General features: G+C 63.8%; 2 protein-coding genes across 3 annotated transcripts; both read left to right on the top strand.

The window, feature by feature from the left end:
* The first annotated feature begins 683 nt into the window (after positions 1-683).
* SH2D3C (SH2 domain containing 3C) lies at positions 684-18,447 on the top strand. 2 transcript variants are annotated; one of them, XM_032200356.1, is made up of 11 exons: positions 684-729; positions 3,583-3,622; positions 12,415-12,543; positions 12,765-13,213; positions 14,507-14,631; positions 15,072-15,643; positions 15,840-15,955; positions 16,088-16,259; positions 16,930-17,041; positions 17,668-17,874; positions 17,989-18,447. In XM_032200356.1, exons 1-11 carry the CDS (start codon positions 686-688, stop codon positions 18,162-18,164), a joined length of 2,142 nt encoding a protein of 713 aa, XP_032056247.1. In that variant the 5' UTR covers positions 684-685; the 3' UTR covers positions 18,165-18,447. The 2 variants fall into 2 exon arrangements, with proteins under 2 accessions (XP_032056247.1, XP_032056248.1); XM_032200357.1 differs by lacking the exons at positions 684-729; positions 3,583-3,622 and adding an exon at positions 7,484-7,564.
* A 506-nt stretch (positions 18,448-18,953) lies between these two features.
* On the top strand, positions 18,954-22,586 carry TOR2A (torsin family 2 member A). Its single transcript, XM_032200585.1, has 4 exons — positions 18,954-19,371; positions 20,348-20,523; positions 20,879-21,006; positions 21,566-22,586. Exons 1-4 carry the CDS (start codon positions 19,021-19,023, stop codon positions 21,808-21,810), a joined length of 900 nt encoding a protein of 299 aa, XP_032056476.1. The 5' UTR covers positions 18,954-19,020; the 3' UTR covers positions 21,811-22,586.
* Positions 22,587-22,614: the final 28 nt, after the last annotated feature.

The raw sequence follows: 22,614 nt of genomic DNA, 5'->3' as shown, positions 1-22,614 counted from the left end.
TCCGCAGGGGGTGGAAACACCCCGCAGCCTCCCCTGACCCGGCTGGCCCTCCTTCCCCTTCCAGCCCTGACGTCCTTCACCCCCCCAAACAGCCCAGCCTCTGTCCAGGCACAGGGGCAATCCCCAAAACCCCCCCAGCCCCAATCCCTTCTGCCTGTTTAACCCCTCTTCAAGGTTTCGGGGGCCTCAGCCCTCCTGGATTGGCTTGTTCAGAGGGTTTTCACCTCAAAATGAACGAGGGATTTTTAGCCTTGCCCATCACCTGGCTGTCCGGGCACCGGGGTCAAACACATCCCTACTGTGGGACTGGGCGCACGGGCAGAGGACTCCAAATTTCCCCCCGTAACGACGTCCCGTCGTGCCAGCCCCAACCCAGGACCCCATAACCCACCCCCTTGCACCCCCAAATCCCCTTCTCCCCCAGCACAACTGCAGGGCTCATCCTGGAGAGGGAAGGGAGAGGGAAGGGGGGGTTCATGTGGTGCCAGGAGCGGGGCGAGGAAGAGGAATCGGGGCTGGGAAGCGGCTGCACATTCCTGCCGGCCGCGAAGGGAGGGCCAGAGGAGGGCTGGGACGGGAAGGAGGAGGGTCTGCCGCCGCGCCCCACGTCCCGGCTCGCAGCGAGCACCCTCCAGAGCTTCTCCCCGTCCCGGAGCAGAGGTTCTCGCCCAGCCACGCGGGGCCGATGACAGCGGTGGGCAGGAGGTTTCCCACCTTGGGGCAGGGCAGGTAAGGATTTGGGATCCCCCCCCCACTCTCCCCAGCACGGCGCAGGGCACGGGGAGGGGGAGGCTGGGAAAGGGGCTTCGCTCGGGGCGCACAAAGCCTCGATGTGGGGCTGTGGGAGATGCCAAGGCCGTGGTGTTTGCTGATGGAGAGCACTCGGGCAGCGCTGCTGCACCCCCAGGTGGGCGCAGAGCCCCCATGAGGGGACCCTTTTGCCCCAAAAATTAGTTAGCCCCCAGACCGGGGCAGGCAGGAGCCGAGTGGTGTAGGGACGGGTGGTGGGCAGCTGGGTGTCTGGGATCTGGGGAGTGCTGGAGGGGGGATTTGGATCCCCAAAACTTGAGCACCGACCTCCTTTGTGCATCACCTGGGGCTGCCCCGATGATGAGCGTGGCCGTGCTGTTTGCTGGGGAAACTGAGGCACAGGAGTGACCCGAGCAGGGCTTGGCACCGGGGGTGTTTCTGCCCCTCTGGGCCCCGTTTGGGGTTTGGGGAGCCCTGCTGGGGGCTTGGGGAGTGGCCGTGTGCCCCAGGCAGCCCCGGAGCCATCCCCACGGCCGGGCTGTGCTGTGGGACAGGCGGCGGAAGCAGGACCGGGGCTGTGCCGCTCCCCAGCCCTTCCTCCTGCGCACGTCCTTGGGACAGGGACAATCCTTCCCCAGCAGGACACGAGGGGGGGCCGGGGACAGCTGCCCAGAACAGGGAGTGCCCGCGCTAAGGGACCGCGGAGGGGACGAGCGTGGCCCTTGGTCATGTTTTCCAGCCCTGGAGAATCTCCAACGCATCCTGCTTGAGCGCAGGCCCCCAGGGCAGGGCGGGCTGAGGGTGCCCACGCGCCCCAGAAGCTCCGTGCAGGATCAGGGACCCTTGGGAACCACACTCAGCGGGGACAGGGGGTGCAGCGCCCAGCCCTGGGGCTGCTGTGACCCCACAGGGGCAGTGGGGACAGCGGCAGGGACATGGTGACCCACGGGAGGTGACCTGCAGGGGAATTTTTGCTTCCCATGGGGCACGGGTTGGGCGCTGCCAGCCCCAAGGGGCTCCAAGGAGGGGAAACTGAGGCACCGTGTGCCCAAATGTGGCCCCCAGTGCATCAAGGTGAGCAGAGCCTGGGCTCCAAATTGGGGTTGAACCCACCCCACCAGCCCCGGCGGTCCCCAGCGCAGAGCCTGCGTGTCACCGCGCTGCCCCCAAAATCTCCCCCACCCCACGGGAAGCCCAGCAGCAGCTCCGAGTCCCAGCGGCCCGGCTGCGGCCGCGCTCCAAAGGCAGCCCAGGAATTTCTCCCAGGCGCTCGGCTGCCCCCAAAAATGCCGTTTCCTCCAGGAATGTGTGGAGCCGAGGGGGGGCTGCGGCCCCCGGCCCTCCCTTCTCCCCCTCCCCAGCCGCAGCTGCTGCCCGTCCCCAGCACCAGGCCCCCCCCTTGCCGCCAGCCCTCGCCGCGTCTCCCAGCTGCTCTCATGCTCCCGATTTCCTGCCCGGAGGCCCCCGTCCTCCTGCCGCTTTTTCTCACGGCTCTCGCAGCACCAGGCGCTCTCTGCGGCCGTGTGAAAGGCAAACGGGCTGGAGAGGCAGCGCCAGGGTGGGCAGGCAGCCCGCAGCTGCCCGAAGCAGCTGTGCGTCCCCCCAAAAAAAAAAAAAAAAAAAAAATCCTCTTCTAGCTTTTCCCCCGCTTGGTTTCCAACTCTGCTTCTCCTCTTCCGAGCCACTGCAGCCCGGTGGGATTGGGGACAGAGCGGGATTCACGTGGTGCCGCGCACCACAGCTCCCAAAGGGCTCAATTGATGGATTGATTTTTGGACTGATTGATTTCTGAGCCAGCCCCAGCCAGGAGGGAGCCCCCAGAGGAGGGATTTGGCCCCTGGGATGGGGTCTGGGCAGTGCCAGGGGGGCTCTAGCAGCAGCAGTGCGGGTGGCTGCGGGTGCTCGGTGGAGCGAGGCGGCTCCCGGATGGAAAGCGACGTCCCGGGGCTGTGACACTGTCGGGTTTGGTTATTTCTTGGCTGCAGCCGCCTGCCCGGGCCACAGCCCTGTGCCAGGAGGGTGATCTCGGCAGGCAGTGGGGTGTCCGTGCTGAAGCTTGGAGTCTGGGAGGCGATGGCCACTGGGTTCTGCTTAAAGAAGTCTGGATGTTTGTGTTTTATTCAGATAGACGAGACCTCAGGGTCGCACTTCCCAGCTCAGTTATGGCCTCTCTACCCCGAACTCTCTCAATTCCATCGGGAATTAGCCCTACAGACAAACACCTCACCCACAAGGGCACAAAAAGCAGAGTTGCTGCGTGCTCAGGAAGGAGAAGGGCATTCAGCACCCCCCGGGAAAGAATGGCTGAGAAGTGGCCAGCCCAGCTGTCGGGTTGGTTGTCAGTAGGGCCAAGAGTGAACACATCGCTGAGAATAGGAGCTTCCACTGCAGCCTCAGACCCGACACCACCCTGGGTTTGGTTCTGTGGGTTCGCACAAAGCTGCAGAGAAACAATCAGCCCCCCCCCGGGCAGCGTGTCCCAACAACCGCCCTGTGGGACTGAGCTCTGCCAGGGCACGGGGCACGGGACCCTGCTTTGGCACGCAGCCCCGGCACCGTGACCCAAGGGGACCTCAGCCAGGCTGTCCCCAGCTCTGCTCACACGGTCCCAAGCCGATTTGGGGCGAGATCCTTTCAAAAAAGCCCCATTCTTCCCTGATCGCATTAGGGAGGCTCAGCTCTGCGTGGGGAGCGGGCACGGGGGCCCTTGGAGCCTCCCCAAACCCACCTCCTCGTGGATCACAGCCCCCCCGCTGTGCCACCACCTTCACCCGACCACCGCGACTTGCTGCCTGTTACCCACACGTCTTTATTTTTCTCCTTTCCTTCCAGCCACCACAATGGCCTGGAGTCCGGCAGCGAATACGTGAAGGTAAGACACCGAGCGCGGGCGCAGCCCGTCCCGGCTGGGGGACAGGGACAGCGAGGGGGGGACAGCGACCCCGGGGCTGGCCGTGCCCTGTGCTTAGCTCCGCGTCCCCATCCCACCGCCTCCTCTCTTTGTCCTCGGAGGACATTTGGTGCCAGAAACAGCAGGGCAGGCGAGGCACAAGCCGTGCACGGTCCCCCCGCCGCTGCCTGCGCTTCGTGCTCCCCATCCCTTGCGACGCGGGGGCCGCCTCCTCCCTCCGCCCCCACGTAGCAGAGGAAGGGTTTGAGCCACTTTCCGTGGCTGTCACATGAAAGTCGGTGTAAATCTCTCCAAATCTCTTGCTTATCCTCCAGCAAACTATTAACATTCCTGAGGACTCTTCATGTCTGGCCAGAAATTCATTAGCGAGGCGCCTGGCTCTGGAGGAGAGCCGGCCCTGCTGCAGGAGGCTGCTGGCACGCCGGGCAGGAGCAGGGTGATGGCCATGGGGTGCCGGCTCTTTTGGGGTCGGGGCACTGAAAACCTGCCCAGAGGGCGAGTTGCTGCCACACGATGGCAAAAGGGAGTTTGTTTGAGGAGGGATAGAGTATCCCGAGTCCAGTTTCTTGACGGGGATGTGCAAAATGTCACTGGGTGTTGAGTGGGGATTTGAAGCGCCCCACTCGGGTGGTGTAAACGGAGCAGTGAGCTGGGCAGCGGGGCCAGACGTGGCTTGGTGACCCCCAGCACTGCGACCACCCCGGTGGGACTTCTCTCCTCTCTTACTTCCCTTTGGCAACGCGGGCCGAGCAGCCTGGCTGCTGGTGGGAGCTCACCGTGCTGTTGGTGCGATGTGCACGGGGCGGCGAGGCTCCTGCCCGCACACACCAGTCCTGCCAGGGCAGGGTGGAGCGGGTGCCATGCTGTGTTTTCCCTTGCTCTATCAGTCTGTGCACCCGGAGGTGGGCAAATTTTATGGCTCGTGGGTGAATGGATCGAGACAGCGCGGGCGTGGAGCGATGGGCATGGCTTTGCCTGTAGGATCCGAGCTGTTTTCGGTCAGCCGGGAGAATTCCCCGCTGTCCAGGCGGATGCCAAACCCGATCTGTTTGGCCTTTTTTTCTTACTCATCCCCGCGGTGTCCAGATGCAGCCCATGGGCAGGGTGTGTGATTTACACCCCGCTTCCCGTGAGCTACGGAAGCGACCGATGGCTGCGGCGACAGCAGCTATTTTAGGCAAAGAAGTAATTATTAGCTGGAGTGCGCGCAGCCGAGATGCTGGGGGCACGCCGGCTGACTGCAGGCACCGTGCCTGGCGGGGAGCCCACAGCCCTGCCTGGACGGGGTGCTCAGCACCCAGCGGTGCCCGGCCCCATAGCCTGAGGGGATCGGGGTGGCTGGGTGCCCGCTGGCATCCCTTGGGAGCAAGGCTGGGACCTGGCACCCAAAGAGCTCCCTGCTCTGTGGTGTGAGGGAAACGAGCAGGGAGGAGAAAGGACAGGAGGAAAAGTGCTGGGAAGGAGAGAGGATGAGGGAGGGAGAGGACGCGCTACAAAGCCCTCACGGACAAAGGCTCGGGGCTCACAGCGTCCAGGTGGGCACAAACATCAGCAACAAACTGGCCAGGAGCAACGCTCACCTCAGCAACCCTGCCGCGATGGGAGGTGCGACGCCAGACCGAGGAGCTAGCGAGGGGTAGGCAGCCAGGATCAATAAGCTCTTGGTAATTAACGCACTTTAATAATAGCCTAAGGGCTGGTGTTCCCAAACTGCCTGGGGGATCTGCACTCGGGCTCCGTTTGCTCACCTCCCAGCGGGGTTTGCCAGCCTAGGTTTGGCCCTCTTGTAGGGGAAAGCAGGGAGCTGCAAAACCCTGTTACGCCCCGGGGGAGCTGCTGCCAATAAAGCTGATGTGTCCCAGCGAGCGAGCGCCGGGGGCTTCAGCTTCCCTTTGCGCCTGCGAAGGGGCAGCACGGGCACAGCTCCAGCTCGCTCCGTCGGCGGAGAGCCTCGGATCCGCCGCAGGAGGGAAGCAGCCGAGCCCTTTGCGGAGGAGAAGCCTCTGCCGGCGAGTGATTCACCCTCGGATCCTCGCAGAGCGGCGTCTCCCCACGTGCTGCCATCTGTTCTGTCCCTCGGCCCCTCGCGAGGGGAGAGGAGCGCCCGCGCTCCCGCTAGGGCTGCAGGCACCTCTGGGTGCGGGGCCACCCGCCGCCCTGCACCCTGTGCTCTGCCCTCCTCCTCCTGCTGCTCGGCCCCATCCTAAATCCGGGCGCTACCCTCCTGCTCCCCTCTCCCCTGCAATAGAAGGGGCAGAGCGCGGGCCCAGCGAGCGCGGTCGAGCTCTTTGTTCTGCGTGGAGGAGCCGCTCTGGAGACCTGTATCTCATCAGCCCTGCCTGCTTCCTCCTCGCCTGGGGACGCGAGGGGCTCGTCTGAATTAATTAGCAGAGAGGCCGTGCGGGTGGCAGCAGGAACACCTCTGAGCTCGCGGCGTGGCAGGGCAGGGGCGCACCAGGAGGCATCTTCGGCCGGGGACGCGCGTTGAGGACGGCTCTCGCTAACTGGAGCTGGTCTCCGCTGGGAGCAGGGCTTATTCCTTCTTCCTTCCTTCCTTCCTTCGGCAGTACGGCCGGGAGAGCAGCAGCGCAGGATTTACTGTCACGTCCCCTGGTGCAGGTTCCCTGCCCTGTGCACAGCCTCGTAAATCTCTGTCCGTTTCTGTCCTTAGTGGAACCGCAGCTGCTCGGGGAGAGCCGGGCAGCAAAGCTTCGTGGCAGGGACATCCCCGATGGAGTGATACAACGGGAGGGGAGCGCTGTGCCAGCACCCCAAGTCCTGTGTCCCCCAGGTCTGCTCCCACCACCCCGGTCCCTGCTGAGAGAGGCAAAACGAGGACGGCGGGGACACGGGACGCGGTCCCCGGGGCTGGTTTGTGGAGCAGCAGGGGGCTGCGGGGCTGGCAGGCGGCTCGGAGCCAGCAGTGCCGCCTCGTGCATCCCGTTCCGCGAAACCGCAGCCTTAATTAAACCGGAGCGGAGCCTTAATTAAACGCGACTCGGAGACAGCCTACGTGGGAAGCAGGCAGCCGGCTGCCTCCACGTGGGGCAGGAGCCGGCGTCTCCCCCAGAAAAGGACGGCAGGAGGACGGGCAGGGCGAGGAGGGATGGCGTGAGGGAGAGCAGGGACCGAGCCTGTCCCTGACCCCGTGTGTCGCTGCGGAGGGCAGGTTAGGGTGAGGAGATGAGGGGTGCCAGCTCCTTTGGGGGAACCCCTCGGGGTATGGAGGAGATGAGGGGTGCCAGCTGCCTTCAGGGACAGCGGTTCCCTTCAGAAAACCCAGTTCTCGGGACATGGTGAGGCTGGATCCCCTCATGGACACCAATTCCCCTCAGAAAACCCTGCTCCCCTCAGGACATGGTGGGGCTGGATCCCCTCAGGGACACCGGTTCCCTTCAGGACGTGGCTGATGGGGGCTGCCCGGTTTCCTCAGAAGACCCCGCTCCCCTCAGGACGTGGTGGGGCTGGATCCCCTCGGGGCCACCAGCCCCCCTCGGGGCCACCAGGTCCCCCTCAGGGCCACCAGGTCCCCCTCAGGGCCACCAGCCGTGGCAGCCCGGGGCCGGCTCCCCTCAGGGCCGCGCTGTGGCGGCTGCCGCGGGTCCCTGCGGGGCGGGCCGGGGCGGAGCAGCCGCTTCGGTGCCGCCTCCCGTTGCCGACAAGGGATGAGGTAATCGGGGAAGCGGCTGAAATTGAAGCCCGGCGGTGGTGGCGGTGGTGGCGGAGGCAGCGTGAGGGGCAGCCCGGGGCCGAGCCGAGCCGAGCCGAGCCCAGCGGAGCCGGGCTGGGGCCAGCCCTGAGGGGGGCTGAGGGCGCCGCGCCATGACGGAGCGCTGCAGCCTGTGGAGCGCCCTGTCGGCGGCCGCCTGCTGCTTCTACCGAGGCTCCTTCATGCAGGTCCAGGTGAGCCGGGCCGGCAGCGAGGATGGGGAAAGCGGAGGGTGGCCGGGAGCCCCTCGGCTGGGTGCCCCCGGGGTATGGAGGTGGTGGTGGCGGCGTTGAGGGGGGCTTCGTGGGGGTGGCGTTGACCTTGTGGACGGGGCTCTGCGGGGCTGACACGAGGTTTCGTGCCTCAGTGTCCTCAGCCTGCAGTGCTGCCCTGCTCAGGTGCTTCGGTTTGGGCTCCAGCGCTGCCCCCTGCATCCCCTCTGGGCACTGGGTGCGGGTCGGAGCTGGAGCCGGAGCCCCGGAGCAGCACTCGGGTCAGGGGCTGCGAGCAGCGGCCCCAGAGGCAGCCCTGAGGGCAGGAGACCCCTCGGAGGGGAGCGTTCAGCTCCCTGCAAGAGGCAGCACATCTCCAAAGGTGCTCCAGGAGCTCCTGCTACACTCTGAGGAGAGACGGAGCCCAGAGGGACCCGCAGCACCACGGCCTGGCTCTGTGTGTGAGCTGCACGGCTCGGCCGCGGTGCCGGCACCCGGCCTGTGGCACCTCCAGCGCTGCCACAAGGTGAGGTGTCCTGTCTGGGGCTCTGGCTGAGGAAGGGCAAAGCCCCAGAAACCGGTTCCTTCGTTTACCTGCTTAGGGAGAGCGCCAAGTGCTGAGGATCGCAAGAGCCGAGCAGGCTCTGATCTGAAGCAAGAGCTCCCGGCAGGCTGCAAGTTAAAAAGGGTGAGAAGCGCCCGGAGCTGGCAGCCGAGAGAGCTGGCAGCCTCATCCAGCGCTGCTCGGGGAGGTGGGTGCCGAGCTGTAGAGATTATGCTGGGTAAGACGGAGCCCAGAGGAAGCGTTTCAAGTCTTGTCATGATTGCTGCTGATCTCAGTGCAAAGCCAGGGATTTTGATCGCTAGTGGGGGCGAGGAGAGAGAAAGCAGAGGAGCTGCTCCTGGCTGTCCAAAAGCCACCGAGCAGCACCGGGGGACGTGCCCTAACGCAGCAGTCCTGGGGCTGAGCATCGCAGCGAGCTGCTGCCAGAACAAGGGGGAGACAGGTGGGCGCCGGGGATGCGGGAGGGGATGAAGGGCACTCCATCCCGGCGCCGGGAAAAGAGTTAAAAGCGAAGCCCCGAGTGCTCACCTGGCTCTGCCAGATCTTTCACCGTCTATTTGTGTCCAAGTGTGCCCAGCAAACACACACTGAAGTCCCCATGAATGACTGGAGCGCTTCCAGCTGACAGCCGCATCCCTGCTCACCGCCAATGGCAGTGCACCCAGCCTGGGAAGCACTGACATCATTTCTGGCCAATAGCAGCTCCGAAAAGGGATGCAGCAGCAGCGGCCGCCGCCGTCTCGGAGTGAGATAAGTAATATATAGATGGATGGAGATGTGTGTACACGCACGCCCCGATGCTGTGCTGGAGACCCGCTCCCCCAGGGCAGCGGCGCGCTCCGCCACCCCACAGCGCAACCTGGGGCGCCTGTCCCATCTTAAGGCACCCAGATGTTCCCAGGCAGCACCCCTCAGCTGCTCCCCACCCCTGCCAGCCAGGTGGAATTGCTCCAGAGCTGCCACAAAGGAGCACAGACAGGAGAGGAGAACCTCTGGGTGGCCAGGAGCACTCCGAGGAAAGGCTGGGAGTGCCAGGACAAAGATCCCAGGAGGCCCTTTGGGTGCCTGGAGTCATGGCGAGATGATGCAGAGAGACAAACCAGTTCTTTCCCATCTGGGCACCAAGATCTGTGAGACCAACTGGTTCACACCAGGGTACGTGGGTGAGGAGCAAGCCCATGACAACCCGGGGGTGTTTGCAGTGGGATTTTTCCCCTGTCACAGTCCCTCAGGATGGACCGGCTGCTCTCAGGCACGCAGGGAGCTCAGGCAGCAGCCCTGCACCAGGAAACGGAGCAGTTCTTGGGTTCACCATGGCCTTGGCTGCCTCAGCAAGGATGTTTGCTCTGAAATACTCCACCGTGAAGCAGCCCGTTGGCAGGTAGGGAGCTAAGTGGAGAACAGAGAGATTCTGCTGATCCTGGGGCTTTCCCCATGCACCTGCTCCAAGTGGCTCCCTACTCCCTTCTCTCCCACTTGTGCTTCCCAGGCCCCACAGCTGCTCCAGCCGGGGTGAAAGAGCTTGCAGCAGGGGCTGGGATTTCCCCGGTGAGGGTCCCAACGTGGGGCAGGCAGCAGGAGGAGGAGCAGGAGAGGGAGAGCAGCTGTGCTTTGTGCCCTGAGGTTAGCCAGGAGATGCTATCGCGGGGCGGGGTGGGTGCCGCACACCTCGCTTTCCAGGCTGACTTCATGTTCAGGTCTGGGAGGGGGGAGCTGGAAGGCAGGCTGCAAGTCACTCCCGTTTCGTAAGAGTACCTCTGCGAGGAGAGAGAGCCAAATGCCAGCCTTTGAAGCTCTCCTCGCACCAGGCAGAGCAACAGCCGCTCTTTTACACAGACCACAGCTGTCAGCACCCTCCATCCCCCCAGATCTCGCCCTTTGGCTGCCAATTCCCATCCCTGCCCTGCAGCTGGGACCAAAGATGCCTCCCTCTGCCAAGAAAGCAGCAGGTAGAGGCAAGGAAATGAGCAAGGACGGAGAGCCCAGGGAATCCCCTCCCGGTGAGCACTGCCCCCACTGCACGGCAGCTCCGGAGGGATCCCGCAGCCCCGGGCCCGTGAAGCAGCCTGTCTGGGCGCCGAACGTGACCGAGGAGCTCTCCTTTCTCCAGCCAAACCACGTTGGCTGCGGCTTGGGATTCCTCAGGCAGAGCTTGGCATCGTCTCTGGCAGCTCCTGAGCTGGTTTGTCTGGTGGGGCTGGTTTGGGGAAGCGCTCTCAGCCCCGTTTCTCCCCCTTCTGTGGGAAGAGGTGCAGGAGGCCGGCACCAGGCGCCCGAGCAGTCCAGGCTCCTCTCCGCAGCCAGCCCTCTCGCCTGCGAGGCCTCGCATCGGGCCCGAGCATCTTTTGATGTCCTTTTGGCACAGCTGAGAGCGCCAAGCGGTGCCCTTTTCAGCTCGGCACTCAGACATCCGCTTACACGCTCCCGACAGCTCCGGGCCGGCCGGGGCTGCCTTGCTGCGCCTCACCGGCACCCGGCCAGCTGGCAGCCCCTCCGCCTCCTCCGAGACACGCCACAGAGCAGAAGGAAGCCCAGTCAAAGCACGAGGACCGGTCCCCGGAGCCGCAGAGCACCAAAGGAAAAGGATTCCTCCCCGTGCATCGGGCTCCAGGCTGCAGGCGGTGGCTTTTTGGTGGCCGTGCAAGCTGGATGGGACCAAGCCACCCAGCCAGGAGGACGGAGGTGGCTCGTGGCTCCCCGTGCTCACGGCCGTGATGATGCAGAGCCCCCCGAGCCTCCGTGCTAGCTCAGCACCTGGCTCCTGGCACGGCTGCCAGCCAGCTGCTGCCCAAATCCAGGCTTGGAGACGCCGGGCGCTGCTCAGCTGGGTTTGAGTCCCTTATCCCGCGCATTTGCATGGGGAGGATTTGGGGGAAAACCCAGCTGTAGGACAGAGCGGAGAGCTGCTAATCCCCTCTCTGCGGGGTCAGCTGGGGGAAAAGCAGCGGCCCCAAATCGCTCCCAGCTCAGCCCCAAGCGCCGCGGGGAGGTGCTGAGCACAGGGGCAGCCCCGGCCACGGGTGCTGGGCAGCAGAGGAGTTGTCATAGGAACAGCATCTGCTTCGGCCGCGGTCCCCCGGGAGGCAGCTGGACCTCGGCAGCCCCGTGGCTACCATTTATTTTTAATAGGGCTCAGCAGCACCGAGCGGCTTTGTCTCCACGAGGGCCCCGGGGCAGCAGAGGTGCTCAGCACCCCGCGATGCTCGTTGAGGGGGATGTGACCCCAGAACAGCTCCTGGTCGGGTCCCTGCGGCTCCAACAAGCAGGAGGCTCCCCGGAGATGGGAGCAGAGGGCAGAGGAGCACGCACAAGTTGGCCCCTAACACCTCCCGGGGCTGCTTCCACCGCCCCAGCACTTTTTTAATTGTTCAGAGCTGGAACAAGAGGAACAGGGGCAGGTCCAGGCTGGTGAGGGCAAGCCCTGAAGAGCTCGGGCCATCGCGCGGCTCCTTCCCAGCCTCCTCCCACCTCCCCGGGCTGCAGCCACGTCCCTGGGGCAGGATTAATGCCCGAAGTTTGGCTGATGCGTGCAGCTACACCAGGGAAGGGAGCAGCTGGCCCAGAATGGGGTCGGGCTGCCCTGAGGAGCGGGACAGAAGGGACAAAACCCACTGAGGGACTCGGCGGAGTCCTGGGACAGAGGGCACGGGGTGGGAGCGCGGTGCAGCACCCTGAGCCTCCCTCACAGCCACAGGGGGAGGCAGCTCGGGGAGCAGAACCCGGTGCTGGTAAAGGGTCTGGTGGCACGCACGTCTCCTTCTTTTCCCTGTCCACGACCCCAAGCGAGCTCCAGCCCCGCTGGTGGTGCCCTCGGGGACGCTCCTGCCACGGAGCGGGGCAGCCGAGGGAGAGGTGCCGCCAGCCCGATCTCCCCGGGGAAGGGAGGAGGCGAATTGCATCCTGCAGGCTCAGGTGCACCAGTGGTGGTGAAAGCTCATTTCGATGCAGAAGGTTCCCTTTACATTTGTCATTACTATTCATGCCACCGTCAGGCTGAGCGCAGCCGAGTTAACCCTTTGGGGAGGGGAGATCGCGGCGGCTGCCTGCAGGAGGAACAGCAACGCGGGTTTCCTCCTGGAGAAGCATTTCCCACGGTGGTTTGGCCCTGGAGATGTGCCAGCGGGGAGCTGGGGCAGGCACAACGGGGACACGCCGCCAGGAGACCCCCAAAGTGCTCCCGGTGGCAGGACCTGACCACCCCACCCCATGCACACACACACACCAGGGCCCTGGCTGACATTCCCTCTCTCTCTCTCACCCCTTACAGTTCTCCAAGGAGAAATACATCCTCGACTCGTCACCGGAGAAGCTTCACAAGGAGCTGGAAGAGGAGCTGAAGCTGAGCAGCACCGACCTGCGCAGCCACGCCTGGTACCACGGCCGCATCCCCCGGGAGGTGAGGATGGGGAGGGGAGGGCGGGCAGCTCCCAGCCCACGCAGAGCCACCAGGACAAGGCTTCTCCAGCCCCAAGCTGCCCGGTTTTGTGGGCAACACCCTCCAGAAACCCAGAGCAGGGGGTGCCCAGGGGGTAAAACAGCCGAGGTGGAGCACCCACGCCTTTCCCCTGGGTTAACCCGGTGGGGTTGTGCCTGAGCTGCTGCCCTGTCCCCCGCCAGGTGTCGGAGAGCCTCGTGCAGAGGAACGGCGACTTCCTCATCCGCGACTCGCTCACCAGCCTGGGCGACTACGTGCTGACGTGCCGCTGGCGCAACGAGCCCCTGCACTTCAAGATCAACAAGGCGCCGGTCAAGTCCAGCGACGGCCACAGCCGCGTGCAGTACCTCTTCGAGCAGGAGAGCTTCGACAACGTGCCCGCCCTCGTCCGCTTCTACGTGGGCAACCGCAAGGCCATCTCCGAGCAGAGCGGTGCCATCGTCTACTGCCCCATCAACCGCACCTTCCCCCTGCGCTACCTGGAGGCCAGCTATGGGCTCGCCAACGGCAAGCACGGGGCGCCCCACAGCCCCGCCGCCCAGAAAGGGGGGCACATCAAGAGGAGGAGCATCACCATGACGGACGGCCTGACGGCCGACAAGATCACCAGGGCCGAGGGGTGTCCCACCAGGTGAGCGCGGGGCCTCGTGCTGCCTGGGCAGGGGATCGGGATCAGCCCTCGGGGACACGGCAGGGTTTGGGGACTGCCCCAATGCAGGCAGGGACCAGCGGAGGCACAGGAGAGGAGCCAGCACCCAGCTGGAGCTGGGGAGTTCTCCTGGGCCAGCTGCCAGCCGTGCTGTGCTGCCACAGCCACCACAAGGGGATTTGTTGGTTCGTTTCTGGAGGGCCCTTTTCATTTTAGAGCCCTTTCCAGTGGGACATTTGCAAGGAGTTGCCAAGAGGAGCCGATGGAGCTGTGCTGGCAGGGGAATGCACAGCCCCACAGGGCTGCCCTGCTCACATGAAACCTTGCAGCACCTGGGCTTCTCAGGAGGGGTGGAGATTTCCTTCACATGGCTTTCTGGCTCCTGGCTTTCTTTTGGCAGCCTCAGGGTGCCCAGCCCCTGTGCAGGAAGGCAGAGCATGCACACAGATCCCCACAGAGAGGCCAAGGGACCTGCATCCACTCCTGCACCCCCAGCAGGCCTTAGAGCCGAGCTGCCTTCTCACACCCTGACCTTCTCAGCCCGAGGGCAGGGTGGGAGCTCGCCAGCAGAAAGCAGACATCCAACTGCTACTGCGGGGAAGAGGGAAGCAGCCAGGCTTCCAGGAGAGCACACGCTGATGGGTCTGGGTCCTTCTGGGCCTTTCCATTCCACTCATATTTCCCCAAACATCTCACCCCGCCGCTGCTCACCTGTCCTCCTTGCAGCACTGCCCTCGCTCAGCCCACTGCAGCCGCAGCGCCTCTTGCAACGCCTCTGACTCACGGCACAGCTCAGGCTGTAGCCACAGCTCCCAGGCTGCAGCACCTCCCTGCTCTTCTGGGACACAGCTGGGCCCCCAGTGCAGCCTCCAGGCACTTCCACCTCTCCTGAGCACTGTGAGAGAGGGAGCTCGCCTCACCACCACGCAGCTCTCGGGCAGAAAAACCACACAGAGCTTCATAAAAACCTCCCACCTCGCAGCCAGGCACCACAGCACTAGAAAACAGCCCCACTGCTTCTCACCAGACCCCTTCCCCAGCACCCCGGGGTGCAGCGGAGCTCAAGCCCTGCTCCATTCCCCCAGGACCAGGCTCCTTGCAGCAGGGCTGCCTCTGCTTTATGTAGGTCCCCCAAGCTCAGGGCTCCAGCTGAGCTCGTCAGGGCTCCTCTTGTTGGTAGTGGAAGGGGGCAGTGCCTGAGGGGGGGGAAAATCCTCATCCCAGCCCCTCTGCCCTTGCCCGAGTGCCAGACTAACTCTCCTGCCCCCTCCCCAGCGTGTCCCTGCCGCACCACAGGGACATCATCCGCAACTGCGCCGTCAGCGTGGACCAGATCCAGGAGCTGCACGCCCCGATGTCCCCCATCTCGGAGAACCCCACCTCGCCCGCCTACAGCACGGGTAGGCACGGCCCGGGGACGGCGGGGACACGGCTCGGGCTGAGCTCAGCACCGCAGGGACGTGGGGAGGGGGACGGAGCTGGCTTTAAAACAAGCCCCTAAATGCTCCGTGTTGCCCTAAATGCTCCGTGCTACTCCTCGCTGCTGGCAAGGCCCTGCCTGGCTCTGCACAGCAAAAAAAAAATGTCCCGAAAGAGGGCCTGAGCTGGGGGTGATGCCAGCTGACCGCAGTGCGGCCACGCAGCTCTCCTGGGGCTGCCTGGGTCCTGTCGTGGCACCACTGGGGCTTTCCCCGAGCTCCCCAACCCCCGGCTGTGGTGTTCTTCTCAGGGGTTGGACCCGATGGGCTCTCGAGCTCCCTTCCAACCCCTCCAGCTCTGCGATTCTCGGGGCGTGCACCCCTCCCAGCTGTGCTAACAGCCTCTCTCCCGCTCCCCGCAGTTACGCGGCTAAAGCCACACGCCTGCCAAGCACCCGGCATCGCCCCGGCCTCCCCGGTCATCAGAAGGTCCAGCGAGCCCCAGCTGTGCCCGGGGAGCACCAGCAAACCTCTCCCGGACCCTGCCCACAGCACCCACTCCACTCCCTGCCACGGCTACGCTCGCGCCTCCCCCTCGCCCTCCGTGAACAGCTACAGCGACCCGGACACGGGGCACTACTGCCAGCTGCACCCCACCTCCCCCGTCGGCAGGGAGCGGCCGGCTCACGACACCAAGCCAGCAAAGAGCTACGTGGAGAGGCTAAAGGTGGAGGAAGGACAGAGAGGGACTGTGGAGAACGGCTCCGGGGAGGCAGAGGCAGGGCAGAGGCTGAAAGGAGAGCGGGACTTGGGGGGCTTCGTGCCCCCCGCCATGGAGACGTGCTCTTCCTTCAACCCTGCCGCCTTCCAGTCCCTGCTCATCCCCCTGGAGAACAAGCCCCTGGAGATGGCCGTGCTCAAGAAGGTCAAGGAGCTGCTGGCGGAGGTGGACGCGAAGACGTTGGCCAAGCACATCACCAAAGTGGACTGCGTGGTACGGCCGGGGCCGGGCGGGAGGGCCGGGCACAGCCCCCCTCCAGGGGAGCGGAGCATCCCCCAGCACCATCCCCCCCAAAAATCAGAGCATCCCAGCTGGGCTCTGCCTCCCCGCACCGCCTGGGGCAGGCCAGGGCCACCCGGCCTCTCCTCAATTAACAAAGCTCTAATCGCCTCTTCGCCTTTCTCGCCAGGTCGCTCGGATACTGGGCGTAACTGCAGAGACGCAGCGGCTCATGGGGGTGAGCTCTGGCATGGAGCTGCTCACCCTGCCCCACGGCCACCAGCTGCGGCTCGACCTGCTGGAACGGTACGGCTACGGCACGGGGTGGCAGTGCTGGGGGTGGCACGGGGGGGGACATGGGACCTTTGGGCTCTGCGGGGACAGCGTCGGGAGCGTCCCCGTGCTGAGCTTCGCGCTCTGCCTCTCTCCCCGCGGCAGGTTCCACACCATGTCCATCATGATCGCCGTGGACATCCTGGGCTGCACGGGCAGCACGGAGGAGCGGGCGGCCCTGCTGCACAAAACCATCCAGCTGGCGGCCGAGCTGAAGAGCACCATGGGCAACATGTTCAGCTTCGCCGCCGTGATGAACGCCCTGGAAATGACACAGGTACGGGGGCGCCGCCTCCGTCCTCCCCACACACTTCCCCCCCCCCCGGTGGCCCAGCCCTTGGGGACAACAGGGACAAGGCCCCAGCAGAGGCAGCGGGGTGTTAGCAGGGAAGGGACAGAGCAGCCCCCTCTGCCGAGCAGACGGCCCAGCCCCGCCGGGATGCGATTGTTTTTTTCGGTGGTTGGGCTTTTTTGTTTTTGCGCTGGGCTCTGTTCCTGAGAGGAAATGAATCTGCCCTCGGGTACAATACAAATCGGTCTCAAGGCCGCGGCAGCAGCGTCTCCCGGCCGCGCTGCTCCCTTTGGAAGATGAAAGGAGATTAAAATTCAATTTTAAATCAAGCCCAGCTGGGTAGCCTTGCTTCCTGCCTGCACAAAGGAGGTGGAAGGGCTGCCCCCTCCCTGCAGCTCATCTTCAAGGCCGCTGCAGCGCGGGGAAGCTGCTGTCCTGGGGCACGGCAGGGGAAGAAACGCCGAGCTGGGGCAGGGCCCTGCAGCCTCTGGCGGCGAGTGCCAGCAGCAGAGGCAGTTTTGGGGAGCAGCAGGCGCTGCTGGGGCCGTTGTGCCAGGGCCAGGTTGACCTCGGGAGCATCCCATGGGCTGGGGCTCGGTGCTGGGGCTGCGCTCCCCCAGCACCTCCACCCCAAAGCACGTCCGTCCCCTTGCAGATCGCGCGGCTGGAGCAGACCTGGATGGTGCTGCGGCAGCGGCACACGGAGGGCGCGATCCTCTACGAAAAGAAGCTGAAGCCGTTCCTGAAGAGCCTGAACGAAGGGAAAGGTAACGAGAGAGGCTCCCAGCCCAGCTGCCTGCTCCTTCCAGGCTCAGCCGGGCACAGCCTTGTGGCGGGGATGTGTTTGAGAGCTGCGTCCCTCCCCCAGCAGCGCCAGACGCTTCCCTCCTGCCCGCTGCGCAGCCCCAGCACCCGGCCGGGCCCGCTTGGCCTCAGCTGCCCCTTCCTTCCCAAGGAAGCATTTCATAACTAAATAAAACCAGTGGCTGGGCACAAACACGGCCGGGCCGAGCCAAACCCATGCGCTCGCATGGCAGTGCGTGCCAAGGCGAGGGGACACCAGCCGGTCTGAGGCAGGGAGGATGAAAAGCTTCATCTCTCCAACACGCAGAGCCCCAGGCCTGCACACCCGCTCCTCGCTGCAGCCCTGGGAGCGGCAGAAAGAGCCTGGCTGGTGCTGGAGGAGGCGGTGGACCCGGGCAGAGCCATGCTCAGAGCCACAGCCGCATCTGTGCTGCAGCTGAGCCAGAAAACCTCTCCCAGGGGCACGGTGGCAGCCCGGCTTTGTAGGGCTGGGTGGTCGTGGGAGCGCTGCACGGGGCCGAGGTGGGTGGGGAGGGGGACACGGGGACACCGAGCCCGCCAGAGAGCCTCAGGGCGCTTCTCTCCGCAGAAGGCCCCCCGCTGACCAACACCACCTTCCCCCACGTCATGCCCCTGGTGACCCTCCTGGAGCGGGATGACGCTCTGGTGGACAACCCCGAGCCCTGGGAGAGCACGGACGACGGCGTGGAGGTGGTGATGGCCCACCTGGAGGCGGCGCGGATGGTGGCCCACCACGGCGGGCTGTACCACACCAACGCCGAGGTGAAGCTGCAGGGTAAGCCAGGAGGGGAACGGGGACGGCCCCTCAACCTCCGGCGCCGTCCCGTGCGTCCTGCGGGCACGGGGTCCCCGTCCCAGACCCGCGGCGCTGACTCTCCCTTCCCCGCAGGTTTCCAGGGCCGAGCGGAGCTGCTGGAGGTCTTCAGCACCGAGTTCCAGCTGCGGCTGCTGTGGGGCAGCCGCGGGGCCGAGAGCAGCCAGGCGGAGCGCTACGAGAAGTTCGACAAAGTCCTCACCGCTCTGTCCCACAAGCTGGAGCCGGCGGTGCGCTTCAGCGAGCTGTAACCCACCCGCACTGCGGAACCCCTCTGCGTTAGGGACGGGTTGGCAATTTGGGGACAGAGAGAGGACCACAACCACCACAACCACCACGACCCCACGTGGCTCACCGCCAGCCGGGGGTCCCGCGGTGCTGTTATAGGGACGGGGACAGCGCCCGCGCGGTGCCCGTCGCCTCGCCCCGTGTTTTCCTCTCCTCGCACCCCTCGCTGTACATACGTCCCCGCGGCCGCGCCGCGCTGCACACCCGCTGCCCGCCGCCCTGTACATAGGTGTACATAGCCCGGCCCCGCACACAATAAACCTTTGGTGCCCCCCTCCTGCCTCTGCTCCTCCTTGGGGTCCCCAAACACCCCCCTGGGGGGCGGGGCCTGATGGGTGGGGGAGTGTCCAATCTCCCAGACCACGCCCAGTGGGTGGGGTAAGGAGGGTGATGCCCCGCCCACCGCGCGGGGCACGCCGGGAGTTGTAGTTCGGGCGGTGCCGCCGCCGCCATGGCCCCCGCCGCTCTGGCGCTCGCCGTGGCCCTGCTGGGGGCCGCCCCCCCCGGCGCCGCCGCCGCCTGGGACCTGCGGGCGCTGCGCTGCGGCCTCTCGGCGGACTGCGAGTGCGGCTTCGGGACCGACCTGCGCGGTCAGGGGGGAAGGGGGCACCGGGGGGGGCACCGGGGGGGGACCGGGAGGGGGTTCGGGGGGTTCTGGGGGGGCCCGGAGAGGGGATCGGGGGTTCCCGGGGGGGACGCGGGGCAGGGGGAGGTCGGGGGCGCAGCCCGGGGTGGGGCTGGGACGCGGCCCCGCTGCTTGCGCCTGGGCACGGATCTGTTAAAAATCTCCATTTTCTGAATTTCCGGGTTTCCTGCAAAATGAATTTTCTGAAAATTCGTTTTCTGAATGCCTGGGTTCTCTCAATGCCTGGGTTCTCTCAACGCCACGTGGAACTCCCTTCAGGTCTGGAGTGCGACTTGGCCCTCAGCCTGGTGGGGCAGCCCCTGGTGCGGCAGCAGCTGATGAAGGGGCTGCAGCAGTTCCTGCACAGCCCGAGCCCCGCCAAGCCCCTGGTGCTGTCCTTCCACGGCTCCACGGGGACGGGCAAAACCTACGTCAGCTCCATGCTCGTCCGCCACCTCTTCCAGGGCGGGCTGGGCAGCCCCTACGTTCACCACTTCTCCCCCGTCGTGCACTTCCCCCACGCCGAGCACATCGAGCAGTACAAGGTAAGGCCTCTCAGCGCTGCTCGCTTCTCCTCTGGGCTTTGGTTACATCCCTGTGATCCTCAGCACGTACCCAGGCTGTTTTATAGTGAGCTGGAGCAATGCAGCTCTTTGCCAAGCAGCTCCATGAACCTCCTGAAGGATCCTCCAGCAGCTGGGACGTCCTCTGGCTGTTACCACTTTCGTTTTCCCCACAGCCGTCCTTGCTGCGATTGCGTTCGTATTCTTTAAATATTTACACAGCCCTCTGCGCACACAGAAGGGCCTCACTTTAGTGCCTTCCACCTAAAGTTCTCCCCTTGCTTTGCAAACAGCTGAAGAGCTGTGAAAGCCCCTGTGCTGCTAGGCTGTAACTCCTCCTTGCACAGCAAGCAGCTCCCGACCACCAGCTGAACCTGTGCCTCTTAAAGCTGAGGAAGGCAAGAAACCAAAACGTGAAGGTTTGCTAATGAAGCCTCAGCAGAGCAGGGGGATCAGCGCACCCAAACATTTCCTTTCTGGGTGTTTGGAGAAGTGATGGGTTCTTTTGTGTCCTCAGAAGAAATATGCTCAGTAAGGTAAAAGCTCATGCTGGGCTCTTCTCCCTCAGTGCAGGCACACGGTTTTTGCACCATGAAAGGAGCTGGCAACAAGCACATCTCCCTTCTGGTGCTCAGTCGCTGGGAACTCTGTGGATAGAGTGAAAGAGAACGTGGGGAACCGTAGGAGGCTGAACGCCCAGCTTTGGTTTGCTGCCTCCTTCACACTGCTGCTTTAACTCTGCAACACGAGATCTACAGTAGGCTAACACCGCCGATACGTCGCTGTGCCAGCTCCAGAACAAAGGAGGCCCCCTCAGTGCTGCTGTTCCTGCCCTGAGGAGGTGGTGCAGTGCAGGGACAAGCTGCTTTCAGCACCCTCACCTCAGCCCTTGCTCGGGGGTAGCTTGTTCCTCCCTCTGTATCTCATCCCCTGACGGCTTGGTGGATGTTTTTCCTAGGAGAACCTGAAGCGCTGGATCCAGGGCAACTTGACGAGCTGCGGCCGGTCGGCCTTCCTCTTCGATGAGATGGACAAGATGCACCCGGGCCTGATCGACGTGATCATGCCCTTCCTGGGCCCCTCCTGGGTCGTGTATGGCACCAACTACCGCAAAGCGATCTTCATCTTCATCAGGTGAGAGGCGCCTCTGCAGCGCGTGGGACAGCGCGGGGCGCTCAGCACCCTGCTCCTCAGTTGGGCAGGGGTCAATGCCTGCCTCGCAGCCCGCTTTCACTTTGCTTTTCCTTCTCCCCGCACTCATCCTCTGCAAAAACAGAGACATTATTTCCTTCTGAACTGGCGAAATTGAAGAGCCTGAAAAAGCTTTCCCATCCCTGTTATTTGGCTGCCGTTACGGGAGTCATTTCAGGGCGGGCAGGGGGCAAAGCTGGATTGAGCTCCTGCAGGTTGGAGGCTGTCGGCTGCCTCCTCTGTCCTGCAGCACCGCTTTCCTGGACACCGGGTAAGCCAGCGCCTTGTTCTTGTGCAGCAACGCAGGAGGGGAGCAGATCAACGAGATGACACTGGATCTGTGGCGGGCCCACAGGGACCGGGAAGAGATCAGCCTGCAGGACGCGGAGTCAGCCATCTCCAAGGCCGTGTTTGAAAACCCTCAGAGTGAGTCCCTGGAAGTGTTGCTGGCGGGGAGCAGAGCCCAGCAGAGGGAGCCAGGCCCATGCCGCACAGCCGCCGAGCTGCCTGGCACCTCCCAGGCAGACAGAAAGGGACAGGGAGTTGGAGGGAAGGGAACTGCAGGCCCCTCAAGGTGTCCTGGCAGAGGGAAGGGATAGCCCAGCTCCCCAGGCCAGCAGACCTGTTAAGACTCTTAGCAAAGTTGTTTGGAGAAGATGTGTGCTCACAGCCGAGGGATGGCAGCCAGCACAGCACGCTCACTGACAAGTGCCAGTCCCCGCTGCCTGCCTGCATCTCCTCACTTTGAACTTGTCCCAGGGAGCAGAAATTAAGGCTGACCGCTAAATCCTACCAATTCCTGGAGAAAAAAACAAATCTGTTTGGGGGAGGAGGGTTTAACAACTGGTCGGTTCCACTCCTTGTACCAAACCAGAGCAGATCTGTCCGCAGCTGAGTATTTTGGCTTCACACCAAGCAGCTCTTTGAATTCCAAGGACCGCTGACACTCTGAAGGTAAAACCTGTCTCCTCTTTTGCTTTTGCAGGTGGGTTCTGGAAATCCGGGATCATTAACGAACATCTCATTGATTTCATCGTGCCCTTCCTCCCCCTGAAGCGCCACCACGTGAAGCAGTGCGTCGTCAACGAACTCGTCCAGCAGGGCCTGGAAGTACGTCAGGACGTGGTCCAGGAGGTGGCTGACAGCATCCCCTACTTCCCAGAAGAAGAGAAAATATTTTCATCGACAGGCTGCAAAACAGTGGCCTCTCGGATCAGTTTTTTCTTCTAGCCACTGTCAGGGGCCTTGCTCGGCTCCATGAGGAACAAACACAGAGCTGTGGAGCTGCAGAGCCCAGGGCTGGCAGGATGAGGCCCAGGTAGCACAAGTGCCCTCCTGCTGATCTCCTCTCTCCAGCCCCAAGGATGCCATTGCAGGATGCAGCTGTGGGAGCCAGTGCAAGTGATGTGATTTAAAGCACTTTATGGATTTATCCTGTGCCAGGTGAGGGTGGATATGACCAGCCTGGTGCACCGCCCAAACATCTGTGATGAAAAGGGGAAGATGCCAAGAGGGACCACGGCGTCAGGGAGGTTTCTCACCCTGCCGGCAGCACCAATCTGCAGCTTCCCCTCTTCTGGCAGCTACTGATATCCACTGCATCAAGATTCTGAGCCCCAAAAATATTTTTTAATACAGCATTTTAGCTTTTTTTCTTTTAACTTTTTAAGCGTGGCAGTACCTCAGTTCCTTGGTACAATGTGACAGCGTTGGCATTGACTTCTGCACCGCCGGCTGGTGAACACCTTCAACATTGCAACGAAGTTTTCTTCTCAAGGGATTTTTAGAGCCAACTTCTTTCCAGTTTCCTTTCACTGTGAATAGGTGCTGGTAGGGACCAGCTTCACCAGCAAGAAGCACGGGGTCGTAATGAGGGAAAAGTCAATGCCCAACCCACCAAGAGCCCAGCTCTTCCTCGTCTCCCCGTCCATCTTTCCCCTGAGGTCCTGCAGCAAACCAGGGAAACAAAACGAAACACCAGACCTCGCCGTTGTTTTACTAGCTACAAAAAAAAAAAAAAAAAAGTTTGTGCCT

This window comes from Aythya fuligula, chromosome 19 (genome assembly GCF_009819795.1).
Source record: "Aythya fuligula isolate bAytFul2 chromosome 19, bAytFul2.pri, whole genome shotgun sequence".
NCBI lineage: Eukaryota > Metazoa > Chordata > Aves > Anseriformes > Anatidae > Aythya > Aythya fuligula.
The sequence above is the reverse complement of the archived record's forward strand: the minus strand, read 5'-3'. Positions and strand labels throughout refer to the sequence as shown.

Excerpts from the sequence above, each read along its gene's own strand:
- SH2D3C (XM_032200356.1), top strand. The coding sequence starts at position 686 with ATGACAGCGGTGGGCAGGAGGTTTCCCACCTTGGGGCAGGGCAG. Across the intron at positions 14,632-15,071 it reads CTCGCCCGCCTACAGCACGG|TTACGCGGCTAAAGCCACAC; the intron begins GTAGGCACGGCC and ends CGCTCCCCGCAG. Across the intron at positions 17,875-17,988 it reads CGCCGAGGTGAAGCTGCAGG|GTTTCCAGGGCCGAGCGGAG; the intron begins GTAAGCCAGGAG and ends CCTTCCCCGCAG.
- TOR2A (XM_032200585.1), top strand. The coding sequence starts at position 19,021 with ATGAATTTTCTGAAAATTCGTTTTCTGAATGCCTGGGTTCTCTCAATG. Across the intron at positions 20,524-20,878 it reads GCGATCTTCATCTTCATCAG|CAACGCAGGAGGGGAGCAGA; the intron begins GTGAGAGGCGCC and ends GTTCTTGTGCAG. Across the intron at positions 21,007-21,565 it reads CGTGTTTGAAAACCCTCAGA|GTGGGTTCTGGAAATCCGGG; the intron begins GTGAGTCCCTGG and ends TTGCTTTTGCAG.